An 18,036-nucleotide genomic window follows, 5' to 3' on the forward strand; every position below is an offset into this window, starting at 1 on the left:
TGGGAAATATGCTTAGCCTAATAGCTTTTTGCAGAGAGATTGATACCACTCATGTCCATATGCTTAGTATGAGGAACAGCTAGCCTGCCTCTGTCCAAAGGATACAAAATCTGCCTACCAACACCTCTACATCTTGTTTATTTAATCTGTACAAAAGAGGTTTTGTTAACAGAACCAGGCTACCTGCGTCCCCCTGTTCCCAGTCTTTGTGCTAAGCTAAGTTAGCCAGCTGCTGTTTTCCAAACAGACACGAGTGCACAATTGTCTCAGTAAGAAAGCAATTAAGCATGAGAGATTTCCCACAATGTCAAACTTTTAACCTTTTAATAGAAAAGGCACTTAAGTCAAATGGAAATTAATATCAGTAAATATAAAAACAAGATTTATTGCTGAAAACATACATGGTGCATCAAAAACAAGTGCAGTCATGACAGAAAAACCTGGCAATTTCTCTCCAATGATTTATATCTTTATGTACACTTTGAAGTAAGTTTGAACACAAAAACATAAATTATGTCATTTGCTTACATCATTTCCACATTGAATCTCAGTTGTTTATCTATACATTTTTATATATTTTTTATTCTTTTATAAAATAAAGGACAAGACTGCATGAGCGTTAAACATACATAAATCTATTGTTTCCAAGTGACCCCTCAACAATTTGACTAAAGCTGTTTTTATTTTTTACCTGAAATTGTACCAAACTATATGATCCCTGGTATACAAATTGTATTTCACACCATATACATATATGAACAAAAGTTTAATACTGTGCAAACTGCAACTGCTAATAATCCCTTAGGGCCAGCAGAAGGTCAATTCTGCATGTCTGTGTGTACTTGTATTTTACATAGTCCAAATGTACAATGAAAGTATGATTGGCATCTTTCTGTACACAACTTACCAACATGTGTGCTCACTGACATGCAAATATTGGGAACAATTTTTACTTTCTCATCTCAAAAGCCCGAGCACACACAGAGTATTCAATAACGATCCCATTGATAAATAATATCATACAAGTTATTACATTTTGGGAGCCAGCTTCCCAACATTTTCTCTGTGATTACTGTATATTCAACATTTTGGTTCACTCAAACTCCTGCATTCTTACGTCCGTCGTGACATTTTTGATAAATACAGAAATTAAGACCAACGTTACAAATGCACTCAATAGAGTTTTGTGACACCTAATAGTCCTGTACAGGTTCATACCTGGAAGAGTAGGCTGAGTTTAAACAGACAGACCCATCTACAGTGTCCATGGTACATGAAAGAAAGGCCCACTTCCCTTCAGGCCCAGTCAGGCATCTTCTTCTTCTTCACCACCAAGGAAGTCATCATTCCTGGATAGCCCTGTGGGGTCTTACCACTTCCCGGGTATGGGTGTGCCACACTCGTACCAGCCTACATAAGTAACATGTGACTTCCCTCCAATCTCTCCAAAGTTGACAGGTTCCTGCCTCATCGCTCTATAAAACCCTGGTACAAAGACACAGAGGAGGGATAAGAGTCTACATAATTAAGGACTTAAAATGGTCAGTTAATGGTTATGGCTAACCAAAATACCTAGCCTGCTTGGTAGCTGGTCGGCAAACATCTGGGTGCCGGTCCGTCCATCCAGGAAGGAGTCCACAAATTGACAATGGTCCTCACCGTGTCCCGTCTGATCTCCAATGTTGTAGAACTTCCCTACAGAGAAGACAGAGGAAGTAGGTTTTTGGCTATGAAAGTAAATCCGACCACATTATTAATCTAATCTTTTCAAAAAATGGTCATGCTATGTTAAAAAGACACAGTCCAGCTTATTTTTCCTCAGGAAACGTACATCCTTCTCTATCAGAGTTTTGTTTTATGCTGTTGTGGGTTGGTTTAACAGCATTACTGCCAATGACAGGATTAACAAGTTTATGAAAAAGGTTGGTTCTATAATTAGTTTGACTCCCAATTCATTACAAAAGAAAAAGGAAAGAACCAGGAGGAGTGTTTAAAACATACTTCAGTTTGAAGGTCATCCCTTGTTTGGAGTTAAGGACGTCGAGGTGCTTTGCAGAAAGATTTTTAGAAGGTTTTTTGGGCCCACAGCTGTGAAACATTTGACTTATGTGATACTTGTTTTCTGAGATATGGGTTGTATTTTTGACATAATTTTCAAGGTTTCATTTCATATTTATTGCCTGTTTTATTGGTCCCATTTTCAGGTGCATCCCTTATGTTTGGCCTTTCATTTATTTATTGATCCATTATATTAAATACATTGTTAATGTCCTTTTGGAATATGTTACTACTGTTGTGGCAGTATGTTTTTCTTATCAGAATCAGAATCAGAAATACTTTATTGATCCCCGTAGGGAAACTCTTATGTTGTCTGCTGTGACGTGTTTGTTATTTGTCATTGCACATGGGCCAACAAACTAGTTGCCATCTGGGGATGAATAAAGTTATCTAATCTAATCTTCAAATTTAGCATTATTAAGACAACAGCAAATTCATTAATGGACACAGTTACCCTGAACCATCCCAACCATTTTTGGGGTCCTAAGCAAACCCTTTAAAATAAATGAAGAATGTTCTTGGGTTGAGGCCCCTAATGATAATGTAAAAAATGCACAGCCCTAAGCAGCTGCATAGCTCACTAATGTTTCAGTCTGTAATTACCATTGAGAGAGTCACTCAGGTAGATCTTGTATCTCAGGGAGTTGCACAGCTGGATGCCCACAAACTTTCTGTACCAAGTTCTCTTCACGTACTGCTTTCCACTGCATTCAGAGTAGGCATCGGATTTAAATGGGAACTGAGTCCAGATGGCATCTTTGCCTGTTAGGAAATCATCAGAAGACTTAATATACTGTTTGTTATCTGTATAAACAGTATCCAAAATTAGTGAAGGTTAACCATTTCAAAAAAGCACAAGAACATACTGATAAGAAGAGAAAAAAATTATATTCACCTGAAACATGTTCGCTCACTCGTGGATCCGCTGCAAAGTGAGAGAAAGTCGCAATGAATAACATCATCAAAACAACATGAACACACAGTCATGAGACATCTTGGATTATGTGCTAGACAAACCCAGACTTGTATCAGAGCCCATTTGGCATAGTATTTACAATGTTCAACCCCAAAAGGCTGGGCTTTGATTGCACAGGGGCAGGAGGCCAATTAAGCAAAGCATTCCCTCTCTCAGTGTTGTCATTGTGAGTTTAAAAAACACAACATTTGATCAACTCAGCGCTGTACTTCAGCCGATTTACAATTGGTGCAATTTTAGCTTTGTTCAGAGCGCTCTGATCACCAAGTGGATGATATGCCTTCATTAGAAATGAGCCTCAGAGGACATCTGGTGAGCTGACAAGACTCTTGAGTCTTAATCAGTCAGACCCCAGTGCCATGTTGAAATCATTAGACTAACAACCGCCTAATAGCCCACCTTCTGAGATTCAAAGCAATGCTAATCACTGCCTGATAATTAGCAACATATACAGTGGCATCAACATGCAAATAATTAGTCTCTTCTGTCAGCGCAACACATTGTGGTTTATAAGGATTTTCCTCTAGTATGACTTTAGTGGATTAGATGGTTTGTAAAACTTGCCTGATTCTGTGCTAAAAGACACAGGATCACTGGAGGGTCCTGTTCCCAGCTCATTCTTTGGTGTTACTTTGAATTCGTAACTGGAATAAAAGAAAAAAGCGAATAAAAGGCATAATCCAAACTTGAGGAGTTTTCAATCTGAATTCCGCCCAACCCTAGAAACTGGGATGCACAATATTTTTATGCCTTCGCTGGCTAAGAATGGGTCACACACACACACACACACACACACACACACACACTCACACTGATGGTTATTCCACGTGTTGCGTTCAGATGTCCTGGCAATGGTTGGGCCAGCAAACCCAGCCCAGGGGAGGGTTCTGGTGAGTTTTGAGACTCCAGATGCTGAGATCTAATTAAAAACTCAGTGACCCTCTCCACCCAGATTGACTCAGCTTTTGTGTCACTTTGGCCATTTCGTATGAGCAAAACCAAACATATTTCTCTGCAGCGGCTGCAAGAGTACAAGTGAATCTGAAGATACCTTTAAAAGTAGCACACTAATAGCTTTTCTAATTCAATATTTGTTATTCAGTATTTGTTAAAGGTGCCCTGTGGAGTTTTCTTGTAAACAAACAAAAGTAAAAGTACATTCACTGTTACTCACCAAAACACACTGTGTATTACAATTCAATTCAATTCAATAGGCTTTACTGGCATGACATTTGACATAAGAGGACCTGATCACCTGGCCGAAAATGTTAATTTTTAAATTAAATTTTTTACATTTTTTTTGTAAATACCTGCTCTCTGGTTTGAGATTCTCCACGGCTGTGTGTGTCTGGTTGGTTGTCAATATGGACACCTCCTCTCCATTTGGTCCTTTAGCAGTGGATACAACTTCATACTCTGACAAAGGAGCCAGAATATTAGTGTGCTTTTAATGACACAAATTATACACTCCAACTTTTCAGATGAGAGAGATGAACTTGAGGCAGGATATGAGGTTTGGGGTTAAGGTGTGATGTTGAAAGGCCTCCAAAGCATCCAAACATGATTTACCTGTTACCACTTTCTATAATGGTATAAAGAGTTTATATGTTAGCTTTACTAATGGTTAAGAAATCATTTATTAATTATTTACAGATCAGATAATATTAACAAGTTGTAAATTGTTCTGAAGGGACAAACCCGGAGACCCAAACCCTGTAGATATAAGTTTGTTATTAATCTATAAAGCATTAATAAATGATTAACCATAAGTTAAAACCTAGTTACAACCCTTAGTTGCAGTTAGTTAATTACAAACCTTTATCAAGCATGGCTTATAATAAAGTGGCTCTATTTACATCTGTACAACTTGCTGTCATGAATGGAGACACAGCATGACTAAGTGGAGATGGAGTTCTTGTCCAAAGAAGTCCTCATTTTCCAAAACAAAACTAGACTTGCAAGCAAGTATAACGGGGTCCAAGCACCCCAATGCAATGCGATAGAGAAGCAGACAGCATTGCCGAATAAGGCATTATACCCCAGTTCTGTCATTCTTAAAAAATGTCCATACCTCTGGTTTCATTGTCAGATTTCTGCCAGTCAAGAATGACGAAAGACGGGCAGCCCTCCACAGTAACCACAGTAAGGTTGGAGGGAGGTATGCGGGGAGGACCAGTCACATTCTGATCACTGCCCTCCTCATCAGGGAAGTAAGCGAGGGAGGAGGTGATAGAGCACGGCTCATATGGCTTCTTATCTGTCTTGTAGATCACATGGGGAGCTGTAGACAGGTCCAATAAACACATTTATGAATGCCGGCCTTTTCACTCTGATGACGTCAGTGATGAAGCATTTAAACCTGGAGTGGAGATGTAGAACAGCCCTTGTGAAGTCTTACCTACAAAGCGCTTCTTGCCCATGATGTCTACCTCTGATGCAGGCAAGGGCCTGAATATGGAGGAGTTTTCATATATGTCAAAATGGCTACCTGAGAAGGAAACAGGAGAAAAGAGTTGGGGTTAGTTTGATGTGTCAGCAGTCCCTGGCAGTTCTCTCTGTCCTCATTTTTACAACTCTGGCCCAGGTCAATGGCCACTCAGTCCAGCATCTGCTCTGGCCTGCACTCGGGCTTTGTCTGCCTCCTAGTATTTAAAATGCTCTCCTTTCTTTCTTACTACTACACACACCTGCAAGCTGCATCACCAATATCTCCTGATTATTTTCACATGCATGATTGACTCAAAATCAAAAAGAATTTTCAATGACATATTTCTCACATTCATGGAGGTACTCAATTTTGCCTGCAGGTTTGAAAGCAGTTATGATAATGAGTCATAACTTTCCTCCTAAGATACATTAAACATTGTGTTACTCATACTGTTTACTGCCGGGGCGGAGGTGGTTGTCTGCTGTCGGTGCTCTTGCTTGGGCTTGGCTGTGACCAGAGGGAATGGCTTCAAGATGGACTCCTTGTCTCCTTGTTTCAGGTCCATGAGTTTATCTGAGGACAGAGAGGAGGAGGAGGAGGAGGAGAGATCAATTCTTCACCCTCATCATCTGACTCACAGTCATCCACAGTTGTGATCCATCTGCTCTGGCCATCCACACTGAGCAACTCATTGGGCTTTTCTTGGCTGCTGAAAGATCAGAGATTTCTTGTTGAGTAATATCTCTTGTGCTTTTTAAAGGGGAAAAGGGTCTGCCAGAAAACATCTCCTGAGACCAAGGATGCCCAGATGCTCAGAACCATGCACTTACACCAACACACACACACACACATACACAGGCTTTGTGCACATAAGGACAGTTATGTGGAGACAGAGAGGAGCAAGAGAGATAGAAACAAGTGATGGAACAGTGAGTGAAACCCAGAAAGTCCAGAAAAGCACCTTAGCAACAAGACCGCTGAGCTCTGATGTTAATATGAATCCTGTGTTGTTCATTAGTAAACAATATGCACATTTCATTGCAAGCTATTTTGGGAGTTGGAGCACTTTATTTGCAGAATATAGCTTAAGACAGTGGTTTTCAAACTATAAAAAGGAGGGCGGAGAGACATTGCAGCCAAGACTTACTTGACCTTGTGGAAATATGTGTAGTGGAACTAAAGTTGAATAAATCAGATTCATGTGGGCCTAATAAGTAAACATAAGTGCTTTCACACTAGCAAGGCTATAAAGATTGAGTTTAGTTTCAAGCTTCATTTAGACATCAAATCAACATGTACAATACAAAATGAACAGATTTTTAACCAAAAACAAACAGCTAGCCTGGCTCTGTCCGAAGGTAACAAAATCCACCTACAAGCACCATAAAGGTACAAGGTAACTTCTTTATCATTTTACAACACAAGGTTGTATAATGAAATGAAAGCTAACACGCTATATCTCATTGTTTAATCCATACAAAAACGGAGTGTACAAACACTAATGCTGGGCACAGTGACTTCCTGGAGTCTCCACTTGTTGCTTGGCAGATTTTGTTACCTTCGGACAAAGCCAGGCTAGCTGCCTCCCCCCTGTTTTCAGTCTAAGCTAACAGGTACCTGGCCGTAGCTTCATATTTACCATACAGACATGAGAGTGGTGTCAACGTTTTTCCAAAGGTGTCAAACTATTCCTTTAACTTGCATTTTCTATTTTTCATTTCCACAACATATGAGAACCTTTGACAATGTTCTTGATATTATTTCAATAAAATAACAACTTGGCTTGTATGGTATATAATTATGATATGGTAAATGGTTGATAAAAATGTAATTGTTTTACAGCAGGGTGGGAGGCATGAAATACTTTCTGCCTCTAAAAAGAGGGGATGAAAAAAAACTTTGAGAACCACTGGCTTAAGAAGCAGCTTAAGTCAAGCCTTCCCCTAGGCTTGCTGTTGTGTGTATAATTACAGTATACAGGACAAGGTGCAGCAGTGGTCAGTGCGGCCATCACTGTTGCCCTCACCATGGTCCCTAGGTTTCCCCACCAGGTTGGGTCTCTTGTTGACAGGAATAGGAGGATGCATAACTGCAGGGAATTCTGGGAAACAAGAGTCCATTTCAGATTAAGAATCATACTGAAACAAAACAGGTGGTCGGCACTGAAGAAGAGATACAAAACTGAAAACAAGTGTTGTTGGTTATTTTAATAGTGCAATAATGATGAAAGAATGTCAAGTTTATAGATCAAAAAGAGGGAGACATTTAGCAGGGCAGAAGGCCGCAGTAATACTGTGTGCTAAAAAATGGTTGAACAAACACAGGCATTATACAAGCAACAATAAAGCACATAAAAGCAGATTGCATGTGAAATGCTGAAAAGTCACTTTGTGACTTGCTGCCACATAGCGCTGCCATGGTCTATGACTAATGAAAACCATGACAGTATTTAATAACCTTGAAACTATAAACCGGTGCTTTAACCACTCACCCCAAAATCCCCAGAAGAATAACTGAGGAATCCTTAGTGAATCCTAAACAGAGAAGTAAGGTAGCAGGTCCAACAACTTTTTTGTATGATTTTGACTCCCTTCTGTGAAAAATTATTTTGGATCTAATACAGTTTTACCACAAAATTTTCCACAAAATTCCTGCACCACAGAGAAAACAAAATAAAAATCCCGCCAAGCCATGAGTGAATTGAAGACCAGATTAATTTCACTCTAAACTGCTTTAATGAACACAAGGAATGAACTGGCTGTAGTCAGCAGGATATGTAATCACAATGAAGAGCAAGGCTTTGTAATGAAAACACCTTAGCTACAAACTGCCAAACTCAGATTTCTTAACATAATGGTTCTGCCATGATTTAATGTTGTTAAACAAGCATAATATTACTAAATCTTTGTTGTGAAATCTTGGGGGGGAGCTCTGGGAGGCTTGACCCATGAAATTTCCTTTACGTGTTTCATATCTGAGTTGCTTAGAGAAAATCCATTTTAACTGATTCATTTCCTGAGCATCCACTCCCTTCGCCATTTGTCATTTTCTTATCTCAGAAATTCATTAATGGTCATTCTGTTGACAAGATTCTGCAATTGTCCAATTGTTGAGGCCAAAACACCTCCAAAACATTTCTCTTGGATTTGTTTCCTCCCTGGAGCTGACGGCAAGATGTCGGCATAAAATCAGTGATCTCTGGCATCTACTCCAGAGGAAAAAAAGAGTTGAGGCTATCAAGACAAATTGAAACAACATCTACCAACAAGTCTCACTGATTAACACTGAGATACATTATAGGAGTGCCTCTGACTCACACATGGTATAACTGACGGCAAACATATGCTCATACATAAAGTCAAACAATACAATGATGCTGTAATTTAATTTTGTAAATCTCAAGATACACAAAAGACAGGGGTATGTGAAGTAAAGAACTGACAGCTCAAAAGAGTGATGTCATTAACTGGGCAGGAAATGAGAATGATGTGATGTAATGTGATAAGATGTGATGTCAACAATATACATGTCAACAATATGTCTACAATGTATAGAATATGATCTGGTTGGTGTTCTACAGCAGGTGTGTTTAGTTTGTAGTCACACAATAAACCCCTCAAACAACAGGCTGACTCTGATGTACCAAAGGCCTTAGACTCAGATCTGTGATGTAAAACAGCAGCAGTGGTGTGAGCGCTGATTTCTGTCAAATAATGTCCTCTTCAGGGCAAGAACGTGAAAATACATGCAATCAAAACACAGAGATTTACATTCAGTCTAGAAAACTATTCCCACTGAAATACATATCAGTATCTCACATGACTGGGGTTGTTGCTTTTTGCAACACACTCAGATTTCATGGATGGGATTCATGGATGGACACTGTCCATCACACACCTGCAGGCCACTATAAGCAGAGCTTTGAAACAAATTCAATTTGAAAATCAATGTGAAATTGAGCTCTTTGAAACCGAGCTCTATAAAACTGTCGAGGGCACGTTCTAATTCATGCCAAAAGCAAACTCTGCACCAGCTTTTGTGTACAATACAAAGTTGCAGAGTGCTGTTTGGTATGTGGGTTAGGGTTAGGGTGATGGTATTTTGTTGCATATCATTTACTTAATGGGGGCGGGAAGGGGAACTACATGTAGGTGACGTCTTTTTAGAAAGGCACAAACAGTCATTAGGAGCTTTGTGCTTGTGTGTGCAGGGTGGCAGGCAAAATGACTATTCTTTCCTGTAGAGTTGTTTCCAGGGAGCCTTGTGACTCCTTGAAGACCTCTGAAACCATCAAAGTTTCCAGAAATAACACACACCAGCTGTGACATGGGACTGAAGAACAACCTCTCTTCACAACTCCAAACAACAAGGAGTGAGCAGAGCGTCACCATTAATACATGTGGTCCAGACGTGGTTTGCATTACTACTTGAGATGGATTCAATTACTCAAATTAACTGAGTCTGCCTGGCAGAATGGAAACAATGTGATTGTCCAAAAAAAAGGGCAAACCATATGCCAAAAGTAGAATTATATATGGCTTCAATCTCAGTCAACTATACATATTGGACAACACAGACCACGACCAGACACAAAACGTCATGACAGACAAGCTGAAAATCACAAAGCATGAGAGGATTGTGACAAAAGCACAGATCAGTGTGACTGTGTGGGACGGGACATAACAATGCCTCTTAGGTTAGTGAGTGAAGAACGCTGAAAGGTGATTATCTTGGTTTGTCTTTACCAGGTTTCTCTTTGGACCACACCACAGGTTTAGGAAGAGCATTGCCCCTATGATGCGCCCCATCGGCTGTTGGAGGGAGAAAAAGGTCTGTTATAAAATCACTGTGACAAACATACTAATACCAAATAAGAAGAAAGTCAGAAAACAATTTCAACCTGGATTTACAGATGTTCTGGACATACAAATTGAATTGCCATGACTTTAAAACATGAATTCTATCGTTTGAGATTTCTCACTCTCTATTCTTCTGTAACTCTTTGGGGAGTGTGCAGTTATGTTTAAGAGAGGAAGAGATACAGGGAGGGAGGGAGGGAGAGAGAGAGAGAGAGAGAGAGAGAGAGAGAGAGAGAGAGAGAGAGAGAGAGAGAGAGAGAGAGAGAGAGAGAGAGAGAGAGAGAGAGAAGAAAGAAAGAAAGAAAGAAAGAAAGAAAGAAAGAAAGAAAGGCAGGCTGTGGCGGCTGTACTGTCTGCACAGTGCTTGGCTTGGCATGGTTGGTGTAAAATGTGGTGTGTCCTGGCCAGTGCTGTGGCCAGACTTCCCACCCGGCCAGCAAGAGGGACCGTAAATCATGTTAACGATCCTGACCCCAGAGACGCCACTTTTGCTCGTGGGTAAAGCTGTGAAATACACACCAAGCACATGTGGCAGAGCGTGGAGACCATATGGACTGTAGGAGAAGGTGAAGCAGAAGATTGAGTGATAGAAGAAGAAAGGCACAAGCATCCAAATGTCTATTGTATGCATTCAAAATCAGATCATGTGCTAAATCAAGAGCCATGAGTTGGTTTGTCTTCTTCTGTAGATGCACAGCTGCAGACAAGAGTGTGAAAGAGTGCTGACAGGAGAGGATAACCTGAGGTAGCTACTTGGGAAGAGAGAATAAGAAGAAGGGAAATGAGTACTCCATTACCCCCAGGTGTGCTGGAGCTGTGAGAGGAGGTGAATGTCTTGGATGGAGAAAATGGTCTGACACTATTGCGAGTGGCATGAGGAGGAACCCTGGTGCGAGACAGCGTGGTGTTTCTTCCTGCTGGAGGAACTGATGAGCTAATGGGAGAACGAGGAACTTCAGCAACGGATGGTCTGAGGACGCCAGTACCTAGATGAGCAGAAAGGCAATTTGGGGGGGGTTAGGGATTATCCACTTCCGAGCTTGACAGCTTTACCTAGATGGAATAAATGACTGAACACATAAGTGAAAAAGAATGTAGAAGAGAGTGGACAATGAATGAAATGACAGAGAGGCATAAATGAGATCGAAAGCTAGCCAGACTGCTCTGGTTGTGAGTGGGCATGGGTGAGGTGAATGTGCTGGGCTGAAAATGGAGGCACACATTGAGACAGGGATAATGATGGGGTGGGGTGTGTAGGGTGGTAGGATGGAGATGGAGATGGGGAAGCAGTGACATCATCCAATTTTTTTTTTTAAGTACAACTGAAAGCAGTGGGTTTCATGTGACTTGACGAAAGCAGAGATGGTAATGGGACAAAGTTGTCATGGTGTTTACCCTGATTGTAACTACCAGCCTTCTCTGTAGCCAGGGCAGGTCTTGGTAGAGGCTTGCCCTCTTCAGGTGGACTAGGAGCTGTATGAAAGAAAACTTACTATTTATCTAAGATAATATGTATATGAATGTATTTTTGACTTTTAAAGGGGGCATATCCTACCATTTCCACCACATTTTCCTTAAATACTCAATACAAATACAATCAAAATTTCAATCAATATGCCCCTTTTAAAAAGTAATTTTAGATAAGGTCTTAATATGTGATTATGTGGATTGCTGATGGCAAAAAGTAGGGTCTTTACCCGTAGGGACTGCCTGCCTTGGGGTGACCTTGGTGGGATCAGTGTAGGTCTTGGTCTGAGACTGAAACTGAAGCTCATGTTGAGTTTGTGGTTGGGGCCTAGATGAAGGGTGTGGCTTGGGTAGAGGTTCAAGTTGGGACTGAGTCTGGTCCTTTGGTGGAGGTTGTGGTTGGGGAATGGGTTGAGAAGGAGGTACAGATTGGGCCAGAGTCTTTGTTGGAGATAGTGATTGAGGCCATGGCTGAAGTGTTGGGTGAGGTTGTTGTTGGTCCCTTGTTCTGGGCTTTGGTTTACATTGTGGCTGAGGCTTTGGCGGCTTTTTTTGAGGTTGTAGTTGAGGCTTTGGCTGCTTTTTTGGTCGAGGTGGTGGTTGGGGCTTGTGTTGGCTCTTTGGTTGAGGGTGTGTTTTGGGCTTGGGTTGACTCTTGGGTTGAGGTTGTGGCTTGGGTTGGAAAAAAATGGTCTTTGGTTTAGGTGTTGGTTGAGCCTTAGACTGCTGCTTGGTGGTTAGTTGAGGATCTGGGTTGGTTTTTGGTTGAGGTTGTGGCTGATGCTGTGGGTTGGTCTTTGGTTGAGGTGGTATTTGGGTTTGTGTAGATTGTGGTTGAGGTTGGGGCTGGATGTGAATCTGTGGTAATGCTTGTTGGGTCTGAGGTATGTACTGTAGAGTTGGATGAGGTGTTTGAGGATGTGCCACAGGTGTTGCCTGGAGAGTTGGTTGAACTTGATGCTGGGTCTGGGTCTTTAGATGTGGTTGTGTTTGAGGATGGGCCTGGTGTTTGGGCTGGAGTGTTGACTGAGGTTGTGGTTCAGCCTGGAGCTGGGTTGTGGTTTGAGGCTGTGATTGGGGATGTGGCTTTGGCTGAGATTTTAACTGAGGTTGGGTCTGGAGTTTGGGTTGAGGTGTTGGTTGGGGTTTTGATTGAGGTTGGGCCTTGAGTATGGGCTGGGTTGTTGGTTGGGGTTGAGGTTGGGTATGTTTCTGGAGTAAGGACTGGGATGTTGGTTGGGGTTGGGTCTGGGATATGAGCTGGGTTGTTGGTTGGGGTTGAGGTTGGGTATGTTTCTGGAGTATGGGCTGAGATGTTGATTGGGGTTGAGGTTGCCTATGGGTCTGGAGTATGGGCTGGGATGTTGGCGGGGGTCGAGGTTGGGTCTGGGTCTGGAATATGGGCTGGGATGTTGGCGGGGGTCGAGGTTGGGTCTGGGGTATGAGATGGGATTTGGGTTGTGGTTGGCTCTGGGGTATGGGCTGTGATGTTGGTTGGAGTTGAGGTTGGGTCTGGGGTATGAACTGGGATGTTGGTTGGGGTTGTGGTTGGGTCTGGGGTGTGGGCTGTGATGTTGGTTGGAGTTGAGGTTGGGTCTGGGGTATGAACTGGGATGTTGGTTGGGGTTGAGGTTGGGTCTGGGGTTTGGGCTGTGATGTTGGTTGGGGTTGAGGTTGGGTCTGAGGTATGGAATGGGATGTTGGTTGTGGTTGGGTCTGGAGTATGGGCTGTGATGTTGGTTGGGTCGGGGATATGGGTTGTGATGTTGATTGGGGTTGTGGTTGAGTTTGGAAAATCAGTTTTGGTTGAGGTTGTGGATGAGGCTTTGCGTTTGAACAGGGCTTTAGTTGAGGTTTTTGGGTGTGGGGCTTTGGTTGTGGTGGTGGTCGATACTGCAGCTGGGGGTTTGGTTGAGGTTGACTTAGAGGATGCCCTCCATGTTTCTCCACATTTGTCTGGGGGACTGGCACAGATACCGTGGTGGCTGTAATGTGTAGTGGAGGATGGAGCTTTGGAGCTAACGGGACCGCCAGGAAAGGAGGCAAGACAGATCTGGAGAGGTCTCCTCTTCCTGGGTTGTGTGAGAGAGAGAAAATATGGCCATGAAGCCACAATACTGTGCTGTAAAATATCATTTCAAAAATAATATTCTGTAGGTTCTTTTATAAAATGAAATAAAATATAATGTTATTTTATTGTCTAGAAAATTATGAAAGCAAGGACATAAAGGCAGTTAGGGAACAGATGTAATTTAGATCAGCAGAAGTGCCAACAGCTACTGGCCCAAGAACTCACAGAGCTAATCTTGGACTAAAGCACAGGTTATGCAATAACTTCTACCTGGCACTAGTCTGATAGAGGGGGTCCAATTTCAAAGGCAGATAGACCATATGGAGGTATTTGCAATGTAACAGCCGTGTTACTACAGACAGACTCAGCTACCGGGGCCTTGATGCCTGTGAGCGATGGCCATCCAAATCCATTGGCTGTGCCTCTAAGAGGCTATGACATATGAGGGTTTAATAGTTGCTGACTGATCACTGGCTGTGGCATTTTGATGGACCATTTATAATTGACTGTTCAATCTGATCAGATGTTCACCTCAGTGAAGGAGAATGAGAGAGAAAAGTCAGAAAATAAAAAAGAGTGAAAAACAGCAGGAGGGCAAAGCAATAGATAACAAGGCATTCCAGGCCTTTAGTACCTCTACTCAACTTTAAGCCATGTAATGTTTAAAATACCTCTGTTTTTGGGGCTGTTGGCTAATTCAGTGGAATTAACCAACCAACCAAGAACAGGATCACAACACTGACCAAATTATTATTTCCTGGAACTGTCTCCTGTATATTAAAAAGACATGGAAACTATAGCTGTGTCTCAATACAGGGTCTGGATCCTCTGAATCAATGCAGCCCATGACAGTGGATCCTTGAGAGAACCTGTACCTCTTCCCCAAATGACCCTAATTGACACCAAAACTATGGTGTATTCAGCTATTCCTTGTTCATTTTTAAGTCAATCAATCAAATGGCAAACAGTGCATGGGCCTAGTTGTTCATATTATACTTTAACCAGTGATTGATGACTACCTGAATCTAAATGCCTGGTAAATGAGCCTCCATGATATTTTTTTAACATAATGACTTGACGAGGATCACCTGAATGCTACATTGAACAACTGACTGGTGCAAAATTGATTGTGGGATAATGAGGGTGGCAAATAATACAAACAGTTGCCTTGTTCAAATTCAGGCTGCATTTGAAGGCACCTTTAAAATTGAAGAGGTCTGTTTGGTCATATTCAGATGTATCCAGGCCCTAAATTGGGACATAGCATTTGTATGGCAATAATCTAGCTTTATTTAATAACAATTAAGGTTACTTGCAATATAATAAAATATAAATGTTGGAGAAAGGGACACAGTAAGACAGGGTACAACTACAAGAAAAGAAGAAGATAAAAATTCTGCTCGAGTTCCTGCTGGAAAGAGAGGAATGTCTGGTACATGCAGTTTTGTCATGCAGACTTCACACCATCGCCTGCACTGCATTGAAAGCAAAAGCTTCAAGTTTGTAATCAGCAAAAGTGGTGATGAATAATCATACTTTAATTACTGAAAGAAGGAACTGAGTAGTGAAACTGCAAAACATTGTCTCATATAGTGTCATTGACTGATGCAAGATTGAGCTGGTAATGATGGTTTTACCAGTGGTGGAAGAAGTATTCAGATCCTTGCCTAAGTAAAAGTACTAATACCACACTGTGAAAATACTCCACTATAAATAAAAGTCCTGCATTCAAAACCTTACTAAGTAAAGGTATGTAAGTATTAGCAGCAAAATGTATTTAAGTATCAAAAATAAAAGTACTCATTATGCAGAAAACTGGTCCCTGTCACTGTTTTACTGTTATATATGATGTTTTTTGATAATTATATAATATAATATGGTACATTAATGTGTATGTTACATTTTACTGCTGTAGATGTTTAAGGTTATGCTAATTTTAACTACTTTATATACTGTTGGGTAGTTTAATCTACTCTGCAAAAAGTATAATATTGCCCTCTTAGATATGGTGGAGTAGAAGTGTAAAGTTATCACTACTGGCCAAGGGTCACCTTTTTCTCAATGAATGGGAACAGTCCTCTATAGTACTTTTGTCTGGTGGGCTTGTCTAACTGATTTTCAATTATTGTGTAAATTTTACCTGTGACAAAATTGATACATTATATCTTGCATATCAGTCACTGTAAAACTAACTGTCACACACAGCAGAACCTTGAAACAATCATTAAGAATCCCTGCAAGCTTTGTTGTTTTGCTAAAATGCCATGCAGCTGAAACAACCTACCTTACCCTCATTACAACCTAAACAGCTGACACCATCGGTTTCCAAAGGGAGGGTCTACTTACTGTACTCACTCAGAGCATGCCACTCTTGCTCATGCAGCTAATTACAAAGGACACTGTAAAGCATTGACAGCCTCTCAGTTACAATCCGCCAAGTCTATGACTGCATACAGCCGTAATGAAGCTTTTTCAAAAAGAACCATGATTCACTGATTACCGATTGGCTGTTTGGTGACCACAGGCAGTGTGGATCCCGGGGTTGACAGAGATTCCTGTCTAGTAGTTGTGGTTGGAGCTGGGAAATATAGTGTACGTTAGTAGACCTGGGAGAAAAGTTATTACTGCATGTACTGTAGAATGTAAAAAAAATAAATAAATAAATAAAAAACTAGTGTGTGTACAGTAAACAACGAGCTAAGATTTTCAGGATAGTGATGGAGAAGTCAGGTAGAATGGTCAGACGTAAGGCCAAGAGGTTTTTCTGACCACTGAACTCTTAAGGTCAGAAAAGTCATTACCAAGAGTTGTCTTTGGGGTTATGCTCCGGGAGGGGGGCAGTCTACCCTGGGTCTTGTTATCGTGAACTGACAAGGACAAGGGAGGAGAGATTTAAGTCAAGGAGTCACACATAAGATGCCTTCATAGTCCTGAAAAAAAGAGTTAGGTAAAGTAATTATGTTCATGCATCCATTGCACACAAAAACAATGTCCCCTGCATTACAGTTTTGTAATGTACCCGTCAGCAAAATGTTCAATGGCAACGTTTATCAATTGTTTATTCCTACAATATCTGAACCTAGCATCTGAGGTTCTTTGGCCACATGGAGGCAGCAGAAACAAGCTGTAAACTCAACACTGAAATATTATCACTTTTTATATAGATATGGGGAAGATTCGTGTTTCTGGCCACCTGAGGAATGTAAGTCCAATAATATTCATTCTCATTTTAGCTCTTTTTTTGGGCTTCACCAACTCCTGAGGGAAATATCTAGCTCTTTAGCTGCTAAATTCTCCACTATGTTCACCAGCTAGTCGCTAACTCTGTCTGTGTGTCGTTTGGTGCAGGGCAGGTAGTGGCAGCTGCCCGCTGTGGCCCAAACACAACACTGATGAGAACAGTGAGAGTGGATCGAAACACTTAAGTTGTGGGCCTTAAAATTAAAACACTGAGCTGATAGATGCAGAAACTGTAGCGCTGAGAGGAACTGCAGAAACGGTTGTTAATTTTCTGTGGGTTCATCACTAAAAATGACCCTTTTCACATTATACATAGTCATTTGAGCTATTGTTATTAAAACAATATTGATTATAGCCAGCAGGTAAAGAAGGTTGACTCACCAATGAAAAACAGTTAAAAATGAACATAATTTATATAATCTGTATACTGGCCTCCATACAGTAATACTGTGTATAGCAAATCTTGATTTGTGGAACATAATATTTTTTGTGCTAAGGCCGTCATCATGGACATGCAGTTTTAAAACAGCTTTACTGTACTTTGCATCTGCAATAAACCTGCAAAATGAAAACTGTGAATGTTTAAAAAGGGAGACTGGATTTGATGAGGTCCTGTCTGCAAACGATAAATCAAAGTTCCAGTTAAAATTCTTCCAGTGCTGAGTCTTAAAGCAGGGGTCAGTGAGAAGGGCTGCAACAGACATTTCTGAGCAGCAATAAATCATAGGACGATATAAAAATTCTGATGCTGCATTAAAAAGGGTTCAGTGGGTTTGACCAAAAGCATCATGACTCTTTTGGCTTACCATGGCGAGGAGCAAAGGGGAAGGTGTGTGGACCTGGTGTTAAAGGTTTCTGAAGGGTGAAAGACAAAAAGACAAGGGAAAGAATTGGTCATTAGTCTTTGCAATGATCACAACAAGTATTAGCATTTTAC

General features: G+C 41.1%; 1 protein-coding gene across 5 annotated transcripts in view; it reads right to left on the reverse strand.

Moving 5' to 3' along the window:
- Nucleotides 1-355: 355 nt before the first annotated feature.
- The window catches only part of LOC122886121 (target of Nesh-SH3), a 34,485-nt gene continuing 16,804 nt past the window's right edge, over nt 356-18,036 (reverse strand). The window contains exons 7-23 of one of the 5 annotated variants that reach the window (XM_044218077.1): nt 17,906-17,954; nt 16,661-16,726; nt 16,360-16,437; nt 12,019-13,860; nt 11,717-11,794; nt 11,119-11,307; nt 10,208-10,273; nt 7,489-7,563; nt 5,913-6,035; nt 5,433-5,522; nt 5,106-5,315; nt 4,345-4,450; nt 3,599-3,678; nt 2,954-2,983; nt 2,662-2,820; nt 1,573-1,695; nt 356-1,485 (exon numbers count right to left, since the gene is read on the reverse strand). In XM_044218077.1, the coding sequence (XP_044074012.1) occupies nt 1,370-1,485; nt 1,573-1,695; nt 2,662-2,820; nt 2,954-2,983; nt 3,599-3,678; nt 4,345-4,450; nt 5,106-5,315; nt 5,433-5,522; nt 5,913-6,035; nt 7,489-7,563; nt 10,208-10,273; nt 11,119-11,307; nt 11,717-11,794; nt 12,019-13,860; nt 16,360-16,437; nt 16,661-16,726; nt 17,906-17,954 (3,480 nt within the window). In that variant the 3' untranslated portion in view covers nt 356-1,369. The remainder of the gene's footprint in view (nt 1,486-1,572; nt 1,696-2,661; nt 2,821-2,953; nt 2,984-3,598; nt 3,679-4,344; nt 4,451-5,105; nt 5,316-5,432; nt 5,523-5,912; nt 6,036-7,488; nt 7,564-10,207; nt 10,274-11,118; nt 11,308-11,716; nt 11,795-12,018; nt 13,861-16,359; nt 16,438-16,660; nt 16,727-17,905; nt 17,955-18,036) is intronic. The other 4 variants (XM_044218078.1, XM_044218079.1, XM_044218080.1 and 1 more) reach the window with 4 other exon arrangements.

This window comes from Siniperca chuatsi, linkage group LG12 (assembly GCF_020085105.1).
Source record: "Siniperca chuatsi isolate FFG_IHB_CAS linkage group LG12, ASM2008510v1, whole genome shotgun sequence".
Classification (NCBI taxonomy): domain Eukaryota; kingdom Metazoa; phylum Chordata; class Actinopteri; order Centrarchiformes; family Sinipercidae; genus Siniperca; species Siniperca chuatsi.